Source organism: Trachemys scripta, chromosome 3 (genome assembly GCF_013100865.1).
Source record: "Trachemys scripta elegans isolate TJP31775 chromosome 3, CAS_Tse_1.0, whole genome shotgun sequence".
Classification (NCBI taxonomy): domain Eukaryota; kingdom Metazoa; phylum Chordata; order Testudines; family Emydidae; genus Trachemys; species Trachemys scripta.
The window spans coordinates 185731084-185754691 of NC_048300.1; the positions used below are offsets into that span (position 1 = coordinate 185731084).

Sequence of the window (23608 nt, forward strand, 5' to 3'; positions counted from 1 at the left end):
AGAGTCCAAGCAGCACTGAGATATAGTTTCTTCTTCTTGTCAGGGATTTTTTTATTGCCTTCCCCCCAGAGTTCAAGGTGATGGGACGAGTTCATGTGCACGTTTCCTCTTCATTGGGGGGATGAATAACAAAGTCTTTTGTCTTCTGATGTTCCACAATGGTTTGTCTGATGTATATGAGCCTTTTTTTCTGTTGGGCAGGAGGAGATAATACCTCCTGTGGCAAACTAGTACTTCACATGTGGTAGTGCTTCTCTCTTGACTGGAAGTTTACAGTTTCAGAGAAAACACTTTTATAGTTATAGAGCAAACACTTAAATATTATCTTGTAACATGGGATACAGCTATTATAAGTGAGATCAATACATGCAGCAACTTACAAGTCTAAACACTAAACATGTTTTTATAAATCTAATCCCGGTTTTAACAATATTAACGCACAGGTGAGCCAGACTAATTCAGCTATGTATTTGTCAGTGTTCAGGTGAAGCATAGGGGCTTGGCATGAGCTGGCACCTGGCCTGTCAGCATCACAGGATGCTCTAACTTCATTCAGGGAATAATGGGATTGATTCACCCAGGCTCTGTCACTGAAGACCCCTTGGTACAGGGAACCAGAGGGTGCAGGGAACCACAGTAACTGCTTCAGTAACCAGCCAGCAAAGCCACAAAAGTGGGAGGCCCGAGAGACCGATTAATATGCTGGTTCAGGGCAGCCCCTGGGCAGCCTCTGCTAGTGGGGGGGTCCTGTGGAGCTCCAGTTACAAATTAAAATTCCTCTGGAAGGCACAGTGCACCCCTCACTGCTGTCCTTGACCAAGGGTGAATCCTTGCAGGGGTACAGCTGGTCAGGGGTCTGCAGTTTAATGGTGGAGAGTATGAAGGGCACACTCTTTAAACCACTATATTATATCCTGTATTGTATATGGATGGTGTGTCATGTGTGTGCATGGGGCTTTTTGAAAATACATTAAGACAAGGTCTTTGCCCAGAAGCGCTTGCTGTGTAATTCATAAAGTTGACATAGTGAGTAAAGGCATCGACGCATGGGAAGGCAGGTGCCGTGGTTACAGAGTGAGCTGTGTTTTAGATCCATTTTTCTCCTTCTAAAGTGCATGGAACCCTGTGGTTCAACTACACTGGGACTGGATCTCTGGGCTGCAATCATCCCTGTTTCCCAAGCATGTTAATCCTGTAGGCCCAGCTCTGTTTGGCACTTGTAAGCCCTTTTCCTTAGGGAGCTCAAAACAAAGCATTATTATTCACCCAGAGTTACATAGCAGGCAGAGCATAGAGTAAAACAACAAAAGGCCTATATGCCTGGTTCTTACCTGCACCTCATTCTTTCCTTGCAAGTGCTGAGTGAGTTCTACTTAGCCCAGACATCCCTGCTCCTGGACTGAGGGGGGAAGGGCAGGCTACCTGCTGCATCTTCTCCCTCTCTGTGTGTCTCTGGCAGCATCTCCCCCAAGGCAGCTGCTGGCAGCCCACTCAAGCCCCCTTCCTTCCTAGGCCTGGGGGGCTTTAATGGTTCAGTATCCCCTTCATGCTTAGACTGAGAGATGGAAATCATAAACCTAGCCAGACTGGTTAAAAGCTGGCCAGGGGCATTCCCCAATTAATAGTTCCCCGCATTGTTCCCTTAAGGAGCCTTATTTCTGTCACGGTCTTGTTCCTGTTTGTTCCCCCTTCCTCCCCCAAACAGCCGCCTTTGATTGAACTCCATGCAGTCAGGCAGGATAATCTCAACTGGGTGAACTGAGATGATATTTATAAAAAAAAAATTACACATAGCTCTTCATTCTCCACAGCAGGGAGTAAGTAGGGTGACAGCTCCAGGGAGGAAAAGCTCTTTGGAAAGCTGCTATTGCTTGTGCACCACCTTGGTTGTAATCACCAGAGTCCTCATATTATGTTAGCTTCTTCGGGGGAGGTGAGGGGGAGGTATATTTTCAGAAGCACAAATGGGATTTAGTCCCCTGTTCTCACTGCAAGAAAATGAGGATCAGGTGCCTAACTGTTCTTTGTGCCATTGAAAAGCTACTCCTTGGGTATCAAATTCTTTTTAGTGTTGTTAATCCTCTTAAGGCCAGGCTCAAAGTGGCAGTGGGGGGCGCCTGAATGGACATGGGCTGTGGAAAGCAGGGTGAAAGTATATACCCTCGCCAGTTTTAATTCTGTTAAGTGTGCCGTTTAGGAGTCTTACGGTGCTATATAATAGAGCTTTACTGCTTTACAGAAAACTGCATCTGAGATGTGCTACAAAGGGAGAGTAACAGCTTTCAAAGGTCACCGATCCATCTACATAAGACTGATAGTGAGCTCAAATAATGAAATATTTATTAAACTAATATTTGGTAAATAACTGTACCCCAGTGCTTTGGAACGGTATGCCAACTGCATATGGCAACATTTATATAACTCTTTCAGCCCTGCTAGTAATGCAGTTGCATAAAATCAATCTAACTGAGAGGAATGGCATCTGATGTCAGGTTCCTGAATGGTTAGGTAATTTCCGGTGGCAGTGAAAGCAGACCACTGGTTGTAGGGATTCCTTTTATTTGTCACTTGGAAATCTCGCAATAGACTGACACATCTAGAAAAGCTGGATTTGCTGGTTTTCTATTTATTTCTCTTCCAGACTGATTGAGGAGATGGTAGGGTTTATCGTGGTAGTTATTCCTTTTAACCTTAGTTTACCTCTGGGGAGATCATACAAAATACATATTGCATAATGAGTCACTGTCATGTGAAAAGCATCATGGTATAGGGGTCGGAGCACAGGCAGGGCTTAATTCCAGAAACTCTTGTGCTCTAATCCTAGTTTAGCCATGGTCTCACTGTGTGGCCTTTGTGTGGCCTTGGGTAAGCCAGTTTACCTACCTCCACTTTCCTCTCTGTGAAATGTGTGTGTGGGGGGGGGGGGGGGGGGGGGGGGGGGCGGGGGGAAGGGGAATACCTGTCACATGGAGTGTTGATAGGCTATACTAGATACTGGACCAGATCCTCAGCTAGTGCAAACCAGTGTTGCTGGGCTAACAGTGAATGGATTGATGTCAATATACTCAAGTTGGAGATCTGGACCAATGTCTATTCAAGACGTTAAAGATCTAAAGTAGTACATTTATTATCTGACCAGAGTGCCATATGCTATGTCACCATTCTCTGTGATCCATAAAGACATGATAGTGTGCCCTTTTTTAAAAAAATACCGTTTATCATCAAAATGTTCACTTATAAAATGAAATGTCTTACCCATAAAAAAATTAATGAGCTGTCTATGAACTTGTGTCCTTAGAGCAAGCTCTGTCTAAATAGTATCTTAATGGCACCTGAGAACCAGAGATTTGTAGACAAATTGAAGGTAATTTAGAGAAGAACAAAACAAATGATTAAAGGACTAGAGGAATTGATTTTGAAGGAAAGATTAAAAGGATTGAATATGCTTGACTTGGTCTAACAACAGCTAAAGGGGGATAACTGTCTACAAGTATTTGAAGAGGAAAGGAGAGGAATTACCTAGGGTGATGCAAGGGAGCATAACCACTGCAGGGGCAATGGGATAAAATTGAGACAAAGCAAATGCAGGCTGAATGAACACCATGCACACCAGTAAGTTTAGTAGCTAGGAGTGATGGAAAGGGAAGACAATGTGGAGAAGGAAAAGTGGCATTATGTCAAACGTTATATACGCCAATGAGCTACCTTTTGACAATTAAAGAGAATGGCAATAAAATGACTTTGGTTAGGATGCAGAAAATGACGAAGAAGAAACAGTGAATTTCTGGAAGGAAGAAAAATGGGCAACTCTCAAGGTGTCTGGATACCATAGTCGTGGAGAATTTTAAATACCCAGCTAACCCATATCGTCAAACATGCAGCAACAGAAAGGTTCCATAGTTATGAAGAAGCTTAATGATACAGAAAGTATCAAAAACACTCTGAGCCTTTTCCTTAGCAATGGGTAGAAAATGATAAGAAAACTCAAAACGATGACATTCAGTACCAGGAAGCTACTTAAATTCATCATAGTAAGAAATGAATTCACTGAACAATGCAGTCCAAGAGTGTTAGCTTTAGGAAAGCAAATATGGGCTAAGTATGAAATGAAGGTTGGGATTTTCAAAGGAGCTGATAGGAGTTAGGCACCCAACTTCTTTTAAAATTTAATGAAATTTGAGTGCCTAGCACCTTTGGAAACCCCATCCTTAGTGACTACCATAATAGCAGAATGCATTGAAAGCCTCCCCTTTGGAAAGCAGAAGAGTCCTAATGGATGCCATAATTGCAGTGTAACAAACTCCAATTTCTCGGAAAGTGAAGAGTGCAAGGAATGAGATGTAATCATTGTGTCTTCACATAGTGACAAACTGCTCAAAGATCTGGGGTTTAAATAAGTCCTTTTCTAGGGGGCCAAACAAACAAGAATTCACAGAACCAATGCAGGCTTGGAGAGAGAAGAACAAGAGTGGGAGGAAACAGAATGAGTGAGTTAATACTAGTCCCAGGGATCCAGGGGAATAATGAAAAAAACACATCAAGAGAAGAAGTGATACAAGAGGGAAAACAGGTCCACTAATTAATAAAGCAGGGTAAAGGTGGAGTTCTCTGTTACTCACTAACGGCTGATATACGGCACTCTTTATTTTTAACGGATACTACCAGCAACTTGAAATCTAGTTTATTTAATTTTTTTTTTTTTTTAAGTTGAAAGTAGCTTTGGGAGTTGCACCTGTCCTGAAATCCCCTCTCAGTTTTTTGTGGCTTTACCAACACATCTTCCTACTTTTAACAGTGTTTTTCTTTCTTCCGTTGCTGAGGAAACTGAATGACTAAGGCCTCCATCCTGCAAGCACATGCACATGCAGAGTAGCTGTATGCATGAGATTACTTGCATTCCACATAGTCACACTTATGTCAGTGGCAGAATCATGAAGAGAACTCCTGACTCCCAAGTCATCCGGTCCAAACATTAGGCCACACTCCCGGCTTTTCTGAATGGAAAGGGAAATGAAGTTCAGGATTGCATTATAAATAGGAAAAAAATCTTTGTATGTGTGTATCACTATGCTGTATGTGTCAGGAGCGCGCTTCCTTTTTAAAGCACGTTATAAACACCATTTAATCTTGACAGCATGTCTTTGTGGTACATATGTGTGTGTACAGGTGTATATGTGGGTGTATATTTATAACCGGAACAAATGAAATGCCAATCACTGGTTGTTGGATGGTTTGTTACTTTCTGAGGACATTTATTTTGGTAGAGTTATTCTGCTGACTAAAGACGTTTGTGATAAGATTCTTTATTAAAATGTCTGAGTGTGAAATAAATTCTGAGTGTAATGAATTAATGATTCATCATCCTGTGTGCTTAAATATAACCTCATCACATTACATCTAGAAATACATGTTCACGTGCTGCTCCATGAACTGTTTGGAGAACAGGATAGCAGCTCCTTTTCTGCAACGCTGATGACATTATGGTGTTTAGTCAGCTGTGCTGCCATAAAGATGTCATGTTAAAACTTCGTTTCAAGAAGTGAGGCGGGTGCTATTTTCCTCTTGCTGTGCATGGGATTTCTACATGTAGCTCCCTCCCACTGAGTCACTGCGTGAGTCCGGGGCCTGGGAACCAGACTTCATTCCAAATGTTCATCTCATTATGTTATAAGGTTTCCAGCTATAATGATACTCAAGCTTTATAGTTAGTGGATTTTCAGTTCAAAGAAATTGAACCAATGCAAACTAAACAGTAATAAATAGTAGACAAATGCTGTGCACACCAGAGAACAGAGATTTGATTTGGACTTGTCCTAACACTTATAAATATGGAAGAGATTATTAGAAAGAATGCATGCCCTTGAGGCACCCATGGGCAATATGCATTGAAGTGGTTGCCCTGATCACCAGGTAGCACTGTGGTGCCCCAAAAATAAAGCTTTGCTTTGTTCTAGTGAAGCTTCGAATCAGCAACTGGTGCTGCTGTCTTGAGAACTCTGTTTAAACTTTCAAAAAACAGCCAGTTCCCCATTGTTATTGCACTTGGACACCTATAGTTTTGCGAAGGCTTTTTGGTGTCATATAGGGAGTTCTAGTTCAGAAGATCATGGAGGATTTCCAGCAGCAGCGGGAAGGTGGGGACAGGTCAAGACTCTTGCCTGGCACTAACCCACAGTGCCTTGTGTCTTTGCCACTGGAAACTTCTTGATTTCTAGCATTCATTGCCAGTGCAGCTCAACATGCAGTTCATCATCTGACCACCAGTCCAGGAACTAAGGGATAACCTCTGCTTTTTAAAAACATGTTCCCCCTACAGGTCTCAGTGTGTTATTGTGGGTGTAGCATTGCTACCACTCAGAGTCATCTCATAATTGTTTAACAGCACTGCTGAGTTTTTGCCGCAACTGTCAGATTAGAATTTTTTTATTTTGTCTCTAAAATCCAGTTGAATTTGAACCCAGTCTCTGTGTGAGAAGGCAGAGAAATCTTTTAAGGCTGTGGTGTATTAATCTTCTTAGTCTCTCCGATGAATTGAATGTATTCCTAGTTTAGTTTTAAAATGTTAAAAAATAGTCTCTTAGAATTATGCATTAACAGCTGAAACAGCAGTTTGTTGGACTAAAAACCTATCTTAATATGGATAATCTTACTTCTGTATGTGTACTTCTAGCTAAAATATGTTTCTTTAGGCAGCTAGCACAAAGGGTCTTTTGTATGAAAGAATAGTAAAACAGAGACAGAGAGATGAGCTATAAGGCATCAGGGAAACATTATTTTGACCTCTCTGGGCATTACTTCAAAAATGTCAAAAATCTTGATAGCTTTCCAGTGTAATATTTAAAGAGCAGGAAATTTGATTCTGCAACAGTAAACATATTTCCTAAAACTAGCAGTATACTATTGTGACAATAGCCTAAGCAGAAGCACAGTGATAGTCGTTTAAAGAATACCTATGAGGATTTTACTAGCTTGGGGATTTCAGAGTAAAAAGCAATTTTTTTAAATGTGATACTGAAGAGAGTTTTAAAAGTCAGGTATCAGACTAAAGCCCACTTTCTATAAACTGCTAATAATACAGATATAATTACTAGGGGAAGAAAGGTCACAAAAAGTTTAACAAAGTAAACATCCTCATTCAGACCACCAACCAGAAATGTAAATGGCATTAAAATATTCTGTGATCCAATTGGAGAGCTGTTCTGACTGCAGAAGTGGAGAAAACATATACAGAAGTTAGGTGGATAAACTATGCAAGGTTAGATATATGGATGAGACATCTCGAATCAGCAAGAAATAATCTTGATGGTACAACAGGCAGTACCATCATTCTGAGTCAGTACTGACCCAATAATATTTAACACTTACATCACAATTTATATCTTCACTATGCTGTGAAAACTGTAACCAGTGAATATCCCACTGTAGTACTGGGGGCATTATGGTGTCAGAGGTGTCATCCTTTCAGAGGAGATCTTAAACACACGTCATGACTATGTGTGGTCATTAAAGGTCCCACAGGATAGGGCCATTAACCACAAAGGCTTGGCCAAATTCCAGACTGGGTTATTGCTTTCTGCCTACTAGAAGCCCAGCGACATATGCGCACCACTGCTCAGTATGATCTGATTGGTATAACCCTGAGCTATCCCACTGCATGCCACCTTATGGTTTGTTTCTCTCGCTCACTGTGTCACATCTAAATTTAGATTGTAAGCTCTATGGGGCAGGAACCCTGTCTGTTTTGCAACATAAAGGCATTTTGTCCTGGGTTTTATAAATCCTCGGGGACTCAAGCTATGTGAAGAAGCTGCTGGCCAGCTGAGCTAATGAAATCAATAGCAGTCTGGCAAATGTATATGTGCCTCAGGAGCCAACCCACACCAAATCTGTCTACTCCTTCCCTCGAAGCCAGTCCCCCTTACTCATGAGTTGTCAAGCCAGCTCTCCTCCCCTGCCACCTCCACCCCCCATGGAGAGCAAACTCTACAAAGAGTCAGTGAGAGGGTCTAGCCTTCCATCCCCAACTGTCTGTGATTCTATGAGCCATATCCTCAGTTGGAATAAATCAGAATAGCTCCATTGATGTCAATGGAGCCACACCAGTTGAAGAGCTGTCCTGTCTGTTCCCATACTCATGCCTCATTCATTCTTTGTATAGGGGGAGGGATAGCTCAGTGGTTTGAGCATTGGCCTGCTAAACCCAGGGCTGTGAGTTCAATCATTGAGGGAGCCATTTAGGGATCTGGGGCAAAAAACTGTCTGGGGATTGATCCTGCTTTAAGCAGCAGGTTGGACTCGATGATCTCCTGAGGTCTCTTCCAACCCTGATATTCTATGATTGCAGTGATTGAATTTAAATGGTGAACTGCTTGGAGTAGAGTCTTGTCTAAACAATGGGCTAGATGCTCAAGGGGCTGAGATGTGGTCTGCCTTTTACCACCTGAAAAAATGAATTAACAGATTCATAGAATTTAAGGCCAGAAAAGACCATTATCGTATCATAATCTAGTCTGACCTCCTGCATAGAATTACACCAATTGATTGCAGGTGCAAATCTGAATATTTGCATCTCTGACTATCCAATTTGCACTTGCATTCAGAATGTGAGAAATGAATGCTCTAAAAAATGTGTAGCCACAGTGGAATTACAGGCACAAACTGTAAGCCCATACTTGCATCCACAAAAATGGAGGCTGCTCTTTGAAAGTTTTGCCGTGTACATTTTGAAAAGTGCCCTTCACATCTATTGTACTATTTTATTATTAATAATAATAATATTAATAATGTAAAAGGGAACCATATAAGTTTTATATGTGTACAAGGAGCAAGGGAAGGAGAAAGAAAAGGAAGAAGAGCAAATAAGAGATGGTAAGAAGGTTGAAATGCTTAATAGTACTTATTCCAATCTTCAATAAAAAGGATAATGGTCACAAGCTATTTAATACAATCATAGCTAACGAGGCTATGAAGCAGTCACAAGGCAGAATCAGAAAGAATCCCTAGACCACTTGGATGTACTTAAATCAGAAAAGCCAAATGAAACTCGCCATCGACTATAGTGCTTAAAGGAGCAAGTGCGAAAAGCCACTGGTTTATAAAAGCCTCTACCATCCTCTAGAGACAGTGAGATTATACATACCCTGCAAATCCCTTGGTAAAAAACAATAAGATGACACATACCCTTAATGCTAGCAGTGATGAAGCAGAGCAGCAACTGTGTGTGCTCTCTTTCTCACACACACATACAGCTGTATTTCTGTAGCTGTTTGGGTGGGGAAAGAATAAGAGTGAAATGTGACATTAGCTTTGATATGTGACATTAGCTTTCATGCTGATGAGAGAGAGCGACATGTTCTAATTATTATTAGCCTTCACAATGAGCCACAAGCTCAGACAGAGGAAGAGAGGGAGAGAAACACAGTTAGAGTTTCTCACTAATCTAATTAAGGAAAGGTGGGCGAAAGAGAGAGTGTGCTTTGCTAATTCAGCAGCCGTTGCCTCATTTATTCTAGGAGGCCTGGGGGAAGAATGCAGTATCTCTGCGGGTGGAGTCCGGAGAATTGCCTCTCGTTGCTGGAGGGGAGCTCTCCCCTAAATGCCAATTTAAGCTAAACATGGAGACATCCTGGTGTCTAACCCCAGGTTCTCATTTAATGACATGAGTATTTGCTTGGGTTTTGTCTTACTTGGCAGTATGGCTGCGTCCTGCACAGGGCCTATTGGAGAGGCAGAAGGGGCAGCTTTCTGATGAACCAGGATGCTTAGGAAGATTGTTTGTCCTGTCTTAGCTGTAGATGTGTGTATATTCCAATTTCTCCATTACTTAAACTATTATTTAGCTATTCCGTTTAGTTCATTACAGCATGGGATTAGCATCCCCATTAGAGACTGACTGGCTAAACTTTGATGTCCCCATCAATAGCCTCATTATTCCTGGTGTCCTGATTCTGCATTTCATCTTGGCTCCTCTGTAAGGTTAAACGCCCCCAGACTTCTTAAAAAAGGCACTTCCTGAAATCGGAGCTTTGCCTCCCACTGCCATATGTCGACTGTGTTCCCTCTCCCACAAGTTAGCATCATTTTAATGGCATTAAAATGTCTGCAGCCAAGTCCCTGACATTTGTGACTCTAGGGAAAGGGCAGAACTCCCCGCCCCCCCCCCCGCCCCGCAATAAGTTTTAGTAGAGGAAAGAGTCACGGAAGCATCTTTTATTTCACTGTACGGAACAGTGGCAGATGGCAGGGCTCAGATTCTTACCTGTGCCCAGCTACTCAACTGATCTTCTGCCAGGCAAAATTTAGGGGCACAAGTGAGGTCACTGAGTCTCCCTGATCCTGGGGCTGCTTCTGTGGGGCCAACCTAGAGTTTGGTGTAGATTAGAGTAGTCTCACACAAGTGACCTTGACCCCCAAGCAGACAAATAGGAATTGCTACAGGGCAGCCTGCTAAGACCGCACTTCCTGCACGCTTCCCCCACCTTTGACATGCCCCCTATGCTGCAGGCTGTAGGACGGGTCGCATAGACCCAGGTATAGATGGCTCTATACTCACTGAGGATGCCTCCCACCCCAGAAGGAGAAACCCTGTTGTTTTCTACTCCCTTTACACCACTTCCTTGATACAAGTGGAGCAGCGTGATGCTCAGGATTGAACCCAAAGGATCCTTCCTGGAAGCGTTTGGCCTTATGCAAATACATCTCCCAAATCTCATGTTGTATTAAGGAAGTCTCCTGAATTAGCGGTTAGACTAAGGTAGTCAGCATTTGCTTCTGGTCATCTTTCTGTCACTCTGACATTGGGCAAGTCACCCTACTCATTTTGCCTCGGCTTCCCCATCTGTAAAACCTGCCTGCCTCCTGGCGTATTGTGAGGCTCACAATAATTAGTGTGTGCGCAACATTTTGAGCTCTTCTGACAAAAAAGATGCTTCAGAAGTGTAAGGTGTTATTACTGTGTTATTTATTATAGTTGTGAAGTTCAGAGGTGTTACTGTTATGCAAACACACACTCATCTCTTCTCAGAAAACTGGACATTTCAGACTGCCAAGCACTTCCATGTCTGTTACACTCTGTTAAATGAAGTGATTGGATTTTGTGAAAACCCATATTCTTCTCTCTGCCAGACTGAATCCATTTCAGTCACATCACATGCTCATTTTAACTTAGTTTATATCATCACGGTGACATGGCTCTAAGGAGGTAGGTTAGTGCAAACTCCTACTGGAAAGAGATAATTGCATGTCCTACCAAACTGATGCCTCTGTTTTAAATTTATTGTAGGGAAATGGGAAGTGGTAGAAGATGTTCCTGTGATGAGTATGATCGCTTATCACCTAGCAGGGTGGAACCAATTGTGCACACTAGAACTTGAGAAATATTTCTAACCAACAACTGCTCACTCATCTTTCCTTTCTCCATCCCTGTATCTCTACGTTCTTCTTCCACTGCAGCTGTCACCTGATTCCCAGACACTAGAGGCACTCACACACTAAAAAAAATGTCACCTTAGAGACTAACAATTTTGGGGGGCATAAGCTTTCATGGGCTAGAACCTACTTCTTCAGATGCATGAAGTGAAAAATACAGGAGCAAGTATAAATACGTGAAAGGAGGGGGTTGCTTTACCAAGTCTGATGTCAATCTAACGAGATAATTCAATTAACAGCAGGATACCAAGGGAGGAAAAATAACTTTTGAAGTGGTAAGAGAGTGGCCCATTACAGACAGTTGACAAGAAGGTGTGAGTAACAGTAGGGAGAAATTAGGATTGGGGAAATTAAGTTTAGGTTTTGTAATGATCCAACCACTCCCAGTCTCTATTCAGGCCTAATCTGATGATATCCAGTTTGCAAATTAATTCCAGTTCTGCAGCTTCACATTGGAGTCTGTTTTTGAAGTCTTTTTGTTGAAGAATTGCCACTTTTAGGTCTGTTATTGAGTGACCAGAGAGAAGTGTTCTCCTACTGGTTTTTGAATGTTATGATTCTTGATGTCAGATTTGTGTCCATTTATTCTTTTGCATAGAGACTGTCCAGTTTGGCCAATGTACATGGCAGAGGGGCATTGCTGGCACATGATGGCATATATCACATTGACAGATGTGCAGGTGAACGAGCCCCTGATGGTGTGGCTGATGTGATTAGGTCCTATGATGGCGTCCCTAGAACAGATATGTGGACAGAGTTGGCACCAGGGTTTGTAGCAGGGTTTGGTTCCTGGGTTGGTGTTTTGTTGTGTGGTGTGTAGTTGCTGGTGCGTATTTCTTTCAGGCTTTGTTGGGGCCTGTCTTGTAGTAGGTGACTTCTCGGTACCCTTCCGGCTCTGTCAATCTGTTTCTTCACTTCACCAGGTGGGTATTGCAGTTTTAAGAATGCTTGATAGAGATTCTGTAGGTGTTTGTCTCTGTCTGAGGGATCGGAGCAAATGTGGTTGTACCTTAGAGCTTGGCTGTAGACAGTGGGTCGTGTGATGTGTTCTGGATGAAAGCTGGAGGCATGTAGGTAAGTATAGCGGTCAGTAGGTTTTCAGTATAGGGTGGTGTTTATGTGACCATCGCTTATTAGCACAGTAGTGTCTAGGAAGAGGACCTCTTTTGTGGACTGGTCCAGGCTGAGGTTGATGGTAGGGTGGAAATTGTGGAAATCTTGGTGGAATTCCTCAATGGTCTCCTTCCCATGTGTCCAGATGATGAAAATGTCATCAATGTAGCGCAAGTAGAGTAGGGGCGTAAGGAGACGAAAGCTAAAGAAGCGTTGTTCCAAGTCAGCCATAAAAATGTTGGCATGCTGAGGGGCCATGCGGGTACCCATAGCAGTCCCACTGACTTGAAGGTATAAATTGTCCCCAAATCTGAAATAATTGTGGGTGAGGACAAAGTCACAAAGTTCAGCCACCAGGTTTGCCGTGATGGTATCGGGGATACTGTTCCTGATGGCTTGTTGTCCATCTTTGTGCGGAATGTTGGTGTAAAGCGCTTCTACATCCATAGTGGCTAGGATGGTGTTTTCTGGAAGATCATCAAAGGATTTGAGTTTCCTCAGGAAGTCAGTGGTGTCTCGAAGATAGCTGGGAATGCTGGCAGCGTAGGGCCTGAGGAGAGAGTCTGCATAGCCAGATAATCCTGCTGTCAGGGTGCCAATGCCTGAGATGATGGGGCATCCAGGATTCCCAGGTTTATGGATTTTGGGTAGCAGGTAGAATACCCCTAGTCGGGTCTCTAGGGGTGTGTCAGTGTAGATTTGTTCCTTTGCTTCTTTAGGGAGCTTTTTGAGCAGATGATGTAGTTTCTTTTGGTAATTCTCAGTGGGGTTAGAGGATAATGGCCTGTAGAATGTGGTGTCAGAGAGTTGTCTAGCAGCTTCTTGTTCATATTCTGACCTATTCATGATGACGACAGCACCTCCTTTGTCAGCCTTTTTTATTATGATGTCAGAATTGTTTCTGAGGCTGTGGATGGCGTTGTGTTCTGCACGGCTGAGATTATGGGGCAAGTGATGCTGCTTTTCCACAATTTCAGCTCATGCACATCAATGGAAGCGCTCTATGTAGAAGTCCAGTCTGTTCATCACTAAGGTGATGAACATGGTCTAAACAACTAAACAGATAGATGGATTCCAGAAAGTAATGAGCACCTGCAGCTCAGTGGAAGTTTTGGGTGTTAAGCGCCTCTCAGGCTCAACCCCTTAATCTTCAAGAATATTTCCTTGAATCTTGGTCCCAATCCCAATTGGGGCCTTTGAGTGCTCTGATAATATAAATGTTTACTAATAACAATCATCTTTGTTGCTTTTAATAGTCACCTTTCTTTTACTGCCCTTCTAAATATGCTCATTTTAACTTAGTTTATATCATATTGTCCTGATATGTTCCCTATACCCAGCTCCATAAATGCATTCTCCAACTCTTCTATCTCTCACTGTGAAGTGTTCTGTGATATGCTGTAAGATAAACAGTGATTTAAAATCAGTTCTCAGTGAATGGACTCTTCATTTATCAGTTGCAATTTTCACTTTTGTGGTTTTATTTTCCTTTAAGCAATAACCGGCGACAGACAGCTTCATTTCTTCCAATGTCCTTTGCACTACAAGGTTTATTTTATTTATTTAGAAGATGGGGTGTAGTGTCAGTATTTGCGTAGCATCCACAGGAATCTGATTTCTAGGGAAACTTTGAAGTACGTGATTTGTTTCACAAACAAATAAATCCTACTAATTAAAAGATAGTTAACAAATTGGATGGTGTTTTTCAGTATCCACCATAGAGGCTATTCAAACCCAAGCTGCTCATCTGCTTTTTTCACACACAAATGCTAGAAAAGCCATTTGTTTTCAATGTAGCAGCCAGTCTTAAATTTCAAGGTGAATTCAGGAAGCTAGGAAGATTAATGCCTGTCTCCTGTGCATAAGGTGTTATATTGAGCATAAGTTGAGAATCTGCTTTTACAACAAAATCTCTGTATAACAAGAATTGTCAGCTTTTGAAGATTGTTTTTGTCTCCATATGGGACCCCTCCCCCCCCCCAAAAAAAGCCTTCAGAGTGGAGCAGCTAAGGAATGTGTTGTCTTTGTGCTACCTGAACAATAATGAAGGTTTGGGGAGTGTATGCAGGATCCATGAAAATCAGGACTGTGTACAACAAAGCTCAGGTACTAAGGGCAGCTCAAAGTATAATATATTCCCAAGTTGGGTAATAAGGGGAAGTGTTTGTGATGGGGGAGGAGGAAACGCCAAATGGTTGAAATCAAGCACTAAGGCTGCCATGTGTTCTTTCTCCAGTATGCTGCGGAGTTGCTTGCAGTGGTCCGCCTCCCCTTCATCCATCCCAGTTATCTGCTAAATGTTGTTGACAATGAGGAGTTGATAAAGTCTTCAGAGGCCTGCCGGGATCTAGTGAACGAAGCAAAACGTTATCACATGCTCCCACATGCCCGACAAGAGATGCAGACACCAAGAACCCGGCCCAGGCTATCAGCAGGTAAAGCAAAGCTAGCTTCAGAGGAAAAGCTCTCTGATCTGACACTTCCTGCAGTCCAAGACTGAATGGTTCAGACTGTCTGTAGTTTGCATAGGAAGGGAGGAGTAAGTGTCATTTCTTTTCCATTCACCACCTTTCACGAGCACAGGATTGGGAGCCAGAGAGTCCAGAGTTCCGACTCTGTCTCCTTCTGTGTAGGGTGACCATACATCCCGTTTTGGCCGAGTCAATCCCTTTTTTTAAGCCCTGTCCCGGCTGTCCTGACTTTTTGGGCAAAAGTGGGCATTTGTTCCATTTGCTCTTGCCAAACTGATCAAGCAGCAATGGCAGCCCCATGCAGGGGGGGAGGCAGGCAGGGCTGGGGCGAGCAGCGATACCAACTCCAGCCTCATGCAGGGGGGAAGGCAGGGCTCAGGCGAGCAGCAATCTCGGAACAGCCTTTGGGAACTATGGTCACCCTATCTAGTATGTGCATCGCTGCTCACCCAAGCCCTGCCTTCTCCTGTGCAAGGAAGGGGGCTCAGGCAAGCAGCTTGGGCCAGCCCTGCGGGCGAGGAGTGGGATGGGGAGGAGGTGTAGGTCTCAGGCCAGCCACTCGCAGTGTCCTGTTTTCTCTTTGAGAAATATTATCACCCTTCTTCTGTGGCATTTAGGCAAGTCACTTAAGGTCCAAAAAGTTTCCCCTCTTTTGGCTTACTCTATTTTTGGGAAGCCAAACTTTTTAGACACATGCACCAAAATGATCAAAGTAAGGTGCCTAAAGCTAAGCACTTGAATCCATATTTAGGCACCTAAATGAGTGGTCTGATGTTCAGGAATGATTAACTTCAGTGGCAGGTTGATCAGCACCTGTGAAAATAGGGCTCTAAGTACAGTAACTCCTCACTTAAAGTCGTCCCGGTTAACCTTGTTTCGTTGTTACGTTGCTGATCAATTAGGGAACATGCTCGTTTAAAGTTGTGCAATGCTCCCTTCTAACATTGTTTGGCAGCCACCTGCTTTGTCCACTGCTTGCAGGAAGAGCAGCCCGTTGGAGCTAGTGGGGGATTGGAACCAGGGTGGACCAGCAGCCCCCTATCAGCTCCCCGCTCCCCTAAGTTCCCTGTGTGGCAGCCACCCAGCAGGCTATCAATTGCCAGGCAGTTCAGCTGTCCCTCCCCCCACTGCCATGTGCTGCTCCTGCCCACTGTGCCGGGGGAGGGGGGAATTAATGTCAGGGTGTCCCCGTCCCCCCTGCTCCTGTACCCCACTTACCCCATCTCCATAGAGCAGGGGGAACACACGACAGGACTTAGGATGGAGGGAACTTCCTGGCAGCAGCTGCCGTCTCAGCTTGCTGATCTACTTAAAAAGACAGTGTACTGAGAGTGGGGTCAGCCTACTTAAAGGGTCAATATGCGTCTCTCTCTCTCACACACAGGGTGTGTCTCTCTGTCTGCCATGCTGTCTCCCTTCCCTCCATTCCTGCTGCCTTGTAGTGTGTGAGACTACATTAACAACAATGTATTAACCCCTGAGGGCTCAGCCGAGTGCTAGTTCATCATTTAGCAGTAAGGCATTCCCTGGGAAATATCCCACCCTCTAACTTCACCACCTCAACCAAGCTTCACAATCATCATCGCTGTGTACAGTATTAAATTGTTCGTTTAAAACTTATACTCTGTGTGTGCCTGTGTATGTGTGTGTATATATCTATATCTATATATATATATATAGTCTTTTGTCTGATGAAAAAAATTTCCCTGGAACCTAACCCCTTCCCCCCCCCCACATTTACATTAATTCTTATGGGGAAATTGGATTTGTTTAACATCGTTTCGCTTAAAGTCACATTTTTCAGGAACATAACTACAACATTAAGCGAGGAGTTACTGTATTTAAAGTTGAGCCCCCACACCTAGACAACACTTCTAAAAATGTGGTCCTTGTCCTCTCTACCTCAGCTTTTTCAGGACAATAATATTTTCTTACCTTCCTCTCAGGGTATTGTGAGGATCAGTTGATTAATTATTGTAAAGCAGTTTTCCCTTTCACAGCACTGTGTAGATGTATTCTTATTTCAATACCACAAGTCTTACAATATCAGATCAGGCTGTTTGTCGCATTCAGATCAAAAGGATCACACAGATATATTATGTTTAAAACACACACACACACACACAATCTATGAAGAAAGCGTTGCTTCAAGAAGCTTTCCACATGGGGCATACATGTGTTTTTTGTCTAGCAAAAACAAAGAAGAAGCAATTCTCCAGTGTAATAAATCAATCTGTTTCAAGGTAGTGTTAGAAAATTTCTAAATACTTGTTACTCTGGAAGTTAGTACAAATAGTATGTATCAAACAACTGCAACAAATAAGAATCAGATGTGGAAGAAATAGGTGAAACTTTCCTGTGTGTTTTGCTTGGTGCTTCTTCCGAGCAAGTACAATGACAAGGCTAAGCAGACTTCCTGATGTACATGGCTATTGAAGCTAGTACGTTATATGTACTGTATATCAAGCCTCATCATTGTGGAGACTGAGAGGGCATCTCACACCCTGCAGCAGACCCACAAAGGGTGTGGAGACTGCCTAATCGAAGCACTTTTCAGAAGGAGGAAACATAGATGACTTTCAATAACAATTCACACTAAAAAGTCTTTTGCTGAAGACGGCTAATGGTGTGATGTTTGAAGATTTTTGAAAAATGCTTATTTTATCTTTGTATATAAAATTATAGATGTAATGCAAACCTTTTACAGAAGCTTGTTGATGAGAGGAAAGTAATTCTTTTGGGATAAGGGAGGGTGATTATATTTTTTTAGGTCAGAGTCTAATTATATAGAACCATTTATTTTGCATATTGTCTACATTTATGGATGCACAAAGGATCTCCAAACACCCTTTGTGGGTCTGCTGCAGGGTGTGAGATGCCCTCTCAAGGTCATTTATTATCAGCATATTATCTTTAGCACATACATTTTCTGGTATGTACTAAAAATAATGATCTCTCATTACTAAGAAATATTTGTTTAAAACTGTATAGTATTTTAGGTTCATATCTTAATAAGAGAGTAAACTTGTTTGAAGAACACTTCAATATAAAAACACAAAAATCCAGATGATGGAGGACAACAATCCAATATCCTGGTGAATAGTTCTTTGCACCAGGGCCTGCTGTTTCTGCTGTTACATTGAGCACTAAATCCAAAATATCTCAAGCACTTGACAGTGAGTGTTTCAGGCCAGAGGGTGTCAAACAGTTAAAATGTGATGTACCATAGGGATCCGGTATAGGGGCAGATCCTGAGAGTCTTGCTCAGATTTACCTCAGTCCAGGCACTTAGTAAACTGTGAGTTAAAACCTCAGTAGATGGGCCCCAGTAACTACAGTGGTGTATCACCCATTCACACTAGCAGGGAAATTGGCCCACTGTACACCTAAGATTAAAGGTTTTGGAAATCTCCATCTGCGCAGGTAAATCTAAATCAACAAGCTCTTTAAGGAAGGGACTGCCTCTTCGCTGTGTGTTTGTACAGCACCTACCACAGTGGGGACCTGATCCAGGACTGAGGTTCCTGCGCACAACCATAATGCACATATAACAATAATAATTAATAACTAGGCAAAGTTTATTTGGGATAATGTAACCTCTGGTGTGATGTTCTGTCCCATCTAGTGGCACCGAGACCACTTAAAGAGAGAGATTATGAGTTTGCTCTGTAGCCTTAGATAAGAGCCCACTGGCTTTTAGCTCATGCAGTAAAGGCTCATGCACTAAGTTCCAGAGGTTTCAGGTTCGATCCCACCCACCGATGACCAGGGTCAGTAGGTGTTACATAAGCACACAAGAGTATTTTGAAAAGGGGCCCCTTTGAAGGAGTGGATGGAAAACAAACTTAAATGTTGAAGAAATGCAGCCAAGAGGGATAAAGCCTAAAAGTTTTCAATACATCAGTCTTTGGTGTGAGGATACATTAATCAAGGACAAAGCCAGATGGCAGTTTAGATGCTTAAGATCAAATCCTGATCCCATTGAAGTCATTGTCCATCTTTTGATATAGAGGCCTTTATATTATCTTCCCTATTGTGTGGGGGTGGGGGTTGTATGCAAATACAACTGGTTCCAACCCTCCTTATTAAATCCTGCTATGTTTAAATTGTAACTCCTCACTCACCATTATCACCATGTCCTTTTCACCTTCTCCACACCCGCCTCCTGTTTTATCATTCAGCCTAAATATTTTTCATAGATGAGCCTTTAATAAGCTGCAACAATATTCAAGAAACCAAATTATAAATGATAGGCTAGCTGCAGACTATTGGAAACCAAAAAAAGACTTGTTTTTCTAAGGGTATTTTTAATGGGGATAGAGAACTGGATTGACTGCAAAGTGCTTTTAGATAGCTTACCTCCCCGGTGAGAGATGACGCTTTCTTAGAATGTATTTTGGTTAATTGCATCCTAGGTGTGGCTGAGGTAATAGTCCTAGTGGGAGGTCGTCAGATGATTGGCATGAACCAACGAGCTTTAACGGCGGTCACATGTTTAAATCCTCAAAACAATAAATGGTACCCGTTGGCCAGCCTGCCTTTCTACGATCGGGAGTTTTTCAGTGTAGTCAGCGCTGGAGACAACATCTATCTTTCAGGTAAGTAGCATACCCATTAGGAGCAGAAAAGCACTGGCTCCTCGCAATCTGTATTGTACAGTGTAAGCAGGGAGAAACGGTTGCCAGTTTTATTCAACCACCTCTCGGGGAAAGGAAAAAACAAACAAATATGCTTTTATCACTCTCCATTTCACTTCAGCTCCAATTTCGTCCCAGAGCAGTCAACAGCACATTTTGCAGTTATATAGAGAATAGGTTCGACAACCATCAAACCTGTGAAAGAGGTTTCCAGGTTGCAGTAACATAGTTTAAAACAGTGGCTGAAGTTGGGTCTAAATGGTGGGTTGCTGCATTCAAGATTGACTGAGCTGCTGAATATGTGACCTACACTTAAAATATTTGTTTACAAGAGTGTTGTTGAAATCTTTCTTTTGATAGAAGACTGTAGCCCTATAATCTTGTTAGGTTCAATGCTCCTGAAGCCACGCTCCTGAAAAGGGTTTATCTAAAAGAGTTGCCGACTACAATTTGTGCTTGAAGTATAAAGGTGTCTGTTTATATTCAATCATATGGTACATTTCCTTGGGTTGGGGAAAAAAGCAACCTCCAGTAGGTAATTGTAAGGATCCCCCTAGTGGTCCCTGGGTGTAAGTTTGAGTATGTCTGAGAATAGAAAGAATCTCAGGCAAGGAGTGGTTTGCATGGTTTTGAATACCCTCATCACTTCTCCTTATGCTGACTAGAGAGATGTTAGAAGCCCCAGGAGCTGAATAAAAATTATTGCTACCAATTTAGCCAAATCTCTTTGTTTTCCTACCGGTGTTAAGTTCCCCAGTGGAGGTCTTTGTGCAGTGCCGGCCATTTTGTTAACCTAAAAAGAACAGGAGTAGTTGTGGCACCTTAGAGACTAACAAATTTATTAGAGCATAAGCTTTCGTGGACTACAGCCCACTTCTTCGGATGCATCCGAAGAAGTGGGCTGTAGTCCACGAAAGCTTATGCTCTAATAAATTTGTTAGTCTCTAAGGTGCCACAACTACTCCTGTTCTTTTTAGGTTAACAAAATGGCCGGCACTGCACAAAGACCTCCACTGGGGAACTTAACACCGGTAGGAAAACAAAGAGATTTGGCTAAATTGGTAGCAATAATTTTTATTCAGCTCCTGGGGCTTCTAACATCTCTCTAGTCAGCATAAGGAGAAGTGATGAGGGTATTCAAAACCATGCAAACCACTCCTTGCCTGAGATTCTTTCTATTCTCAGACATACTCAAACTTACACCCAGGGACCACTAGGGGGATCCTTACAATTACCTACTGGAGGTTGCTTTTTTCCCCAACCCAAGGAAATGTACCATATGATTGAATATAAACAGACACCTTTATACTTCAAGCACANTACTCCTGTTCTTTTTGCGGATACAGACTAACACGGCTGCTACTCTGAAATTTGTTAACCTAGTTTCTATTAAGAATCGTATTAGGAATCCACATTGCAGACTGTATAATAACCAGAGTTGTGCAAAAGATTAATAATGAAACCCAACCCCCCAAAGTTTATTAGATCCCTTTCTTGTGAACCTGGTGAATCTGGGCCGGTTTATGGTACTGGGTGGAAACCATGTAAAAGTCAGGAGCCTCACACAGTTTCAGTGCAAAACTTGCTGGGTATCACTGGGTTTTTTGCTTTGCTCAGATGTGAAACACAAAGCAAATGTAAAAGTAAAATAAAGTAAAACACCTGAAACTGCTGTGTTCCACAGTGGATAATACAGGAGGTTTAATGAAATATCCTTTGGTAAAGCATTACTGAGGAAGAAGCATGGTTTTGTCATTAAGGCATAGAACTGAGACTCTGTGTTCTGTTCCTGGCTCAATCACTGACTCCTGGTGTGGTCTTAGATAAATCACTTTGCCTTTCTGTACCTCAGTTTCCTATTCTGTAAAACAAGAATAATAATATGTACCCACCTTATGAGGTGTTGGAAAGTGAAACGCTTTGGAACCTTCAGTTAGAAAGAGCTACAGAAATATCCAGTATTAGTATACTGCTTGATCATTTTAAATTCTTTGGCAGTGCCTATAACACTGGCTCTGCACTGTAACAGAAAACCAAACTAAACATGGAAGTGATGCCTGAAAATTAGGAGTTAAACCTTAAAATCCCTTAATACTACTTTATATGTGTACAAAACATGTTGTTTCCATTCTTTGTCACTTAACTGAATTAAGCATTCTGGATTTCAGAGTGGACAGTGTCTAGCAAGCCAGTCAGTCTCTGCCACATGACACCTTCTTACAAGTGTGTGGTAATTTAATAGATTGGAAGTTATTTATTGTTGTGTATATTCCTTAATGCACATGTCCGTCTGACATCTTGATATCCTCATCTCATCTTAAAAAAAAACAAACCTTTGAGACGCAAAGACGCAATGACACAGATCTGCTTCATAGGAACAGATGCTCCCTATTGAGGGTGATTTATTTTAATTACTCAAATGTCATTTGAAGAGCTTTTACTTAGTAACTGGCTTTGATTGCAACATACAGTGAACTACTTGCATCCAAGTTCTCACTTAATTCTCTCCTTTTCTCACCCATGCCTTGTTGGCAGGTGGCATGGAGTCTGGTGTCACGCTGTCTGATGTCTGGTGTTACATGTCCTTACTTGATAACTGGAATCTCGTATCCCGAATGACAGTCCCAAGGTGTCGGCACAACAGCCTGGTGTACGATGGGAAAATTTATACCATTGGAGGTGTTGGTGTGGCAGGCAATGTTGATCATGTGGAAAGGTAAGGGTCTCCTCCTAAAGAAATTATTTGACATGTGATGTAAAAGCACACTGTTGACGCAAATTAGCTCCAAAATTTTGATTTGGTCAAAACAAGCTTTTACAGAAGATAAGCAAAATAGAAATATTTACTCTTTTTTTAAAAGTTCCAGTGAAAAAAAATTGTATTAAAACAAATACACAGTAGCTTGTGGTGTGGGAACTGGAGCTGAGACATACCAAATTCATCTTATATAGGCATCCATTACATGGGATCACCTTTTAATCCATATTGAGGTGTGCTGAAAAGAGCATGGTGGGAACCAGATGTTTCATTTAACTTTTGAATGCTTGACTTTGTAAACTTAATGCTCTTTTAACATAGTTTTCTTTATGTAATTACACCTCTACCCTGATATAACGCTGTCCTGGGGAGCCAAAAAAAATCTTACCGCGTTATAGGTGAAACCGCGTTATAACGAACTTGCTTTGATCCACCGGAGCGCGCAGCCCTGCTTCCCGCCCCCCTCCCGGAGAGCTGCTTTACCACTTTATATCTGAATTCGTGTTATATTGGGTCATGTTATATCGGGGTAGAGGTGTGTATATATAATAATATATAAATATTGCATATAAAAACTATATTAAAAGAAAATATTAAGGTTGCAAAGTCAAGCATGCAAACGTTAGGAAATCCTAGAATTAAGGTTGCCTGTGCAATTTTCATTTGTCCTCCTTGTGTATATGCATTATGATTAGAGCTATGCAAATAACTGATTTTTCAATATACTGGCAGGTCCAAAAAAAGCCTTCCACAATGTTTTAACATGGGCAAAACAAAGTATTTCTCTCTTGCTGCATTCTTAGTAAAGACTGAACCATTTTGTCTAGAATTTTCCACACACAAAAAATCAGCATGAGGCAGACACCCAGCATAGAAAAATTCAGCCCAAATGGTTAATGAAAAAAGGTCTTAGTATGGGAAGTGTCAGGCAACCTTCATAATAGGTGGGGCTATCAGCAGCCCCTCCCGTCATGTAATAAGAAATGCCTCTGCAACCTTAAACCTGCCTCTTTGTGCTGTAGGATCATGCTGTAATTGCATGATCACCTACTGTTTTTCTCAGCATGGATCATGAGCATGGTTCAAACCGAGTTTCTTCAGCTCCACATTACAGATTTTTTGAGCCTGAGCTAATGATTAAGTAGGAGCAGAAAAACGATATTGGCCTCTATGGTGACCAACTTCTAGAGACACACACACTT

General features: G+C 42.2%; 1 protein-coding gene across 3 annotated transcripts in view; it reads left to right on the forward strand.

Annotated features, from left to right (window-relative positions):
* Positions 1-23608, forward strand: part of KLHL29 (kelch like family member 29) — a 547902-nt gene that overhangs the window by 486182 nt on the left and 38112 nt on the right. For all 3 annotated transcript variants that reach the window (XM_034766597.1, XM_034766598.1, XM_034766596.1), the window contains 3 exons: positions 14777-14975; positions 19427-19609; positions 22184-22364. In XM_034766597.1, coding sequence (XP_034622488.1) covers positions 14777-14975; positions 19427-19609; positions 22184-22364 — 563 coding nt within the window. The remainder of the gene's footprint in view (positions 1-14776; positions 14976-19426; positions 19610-22183; positions 22365-23608) is intronic.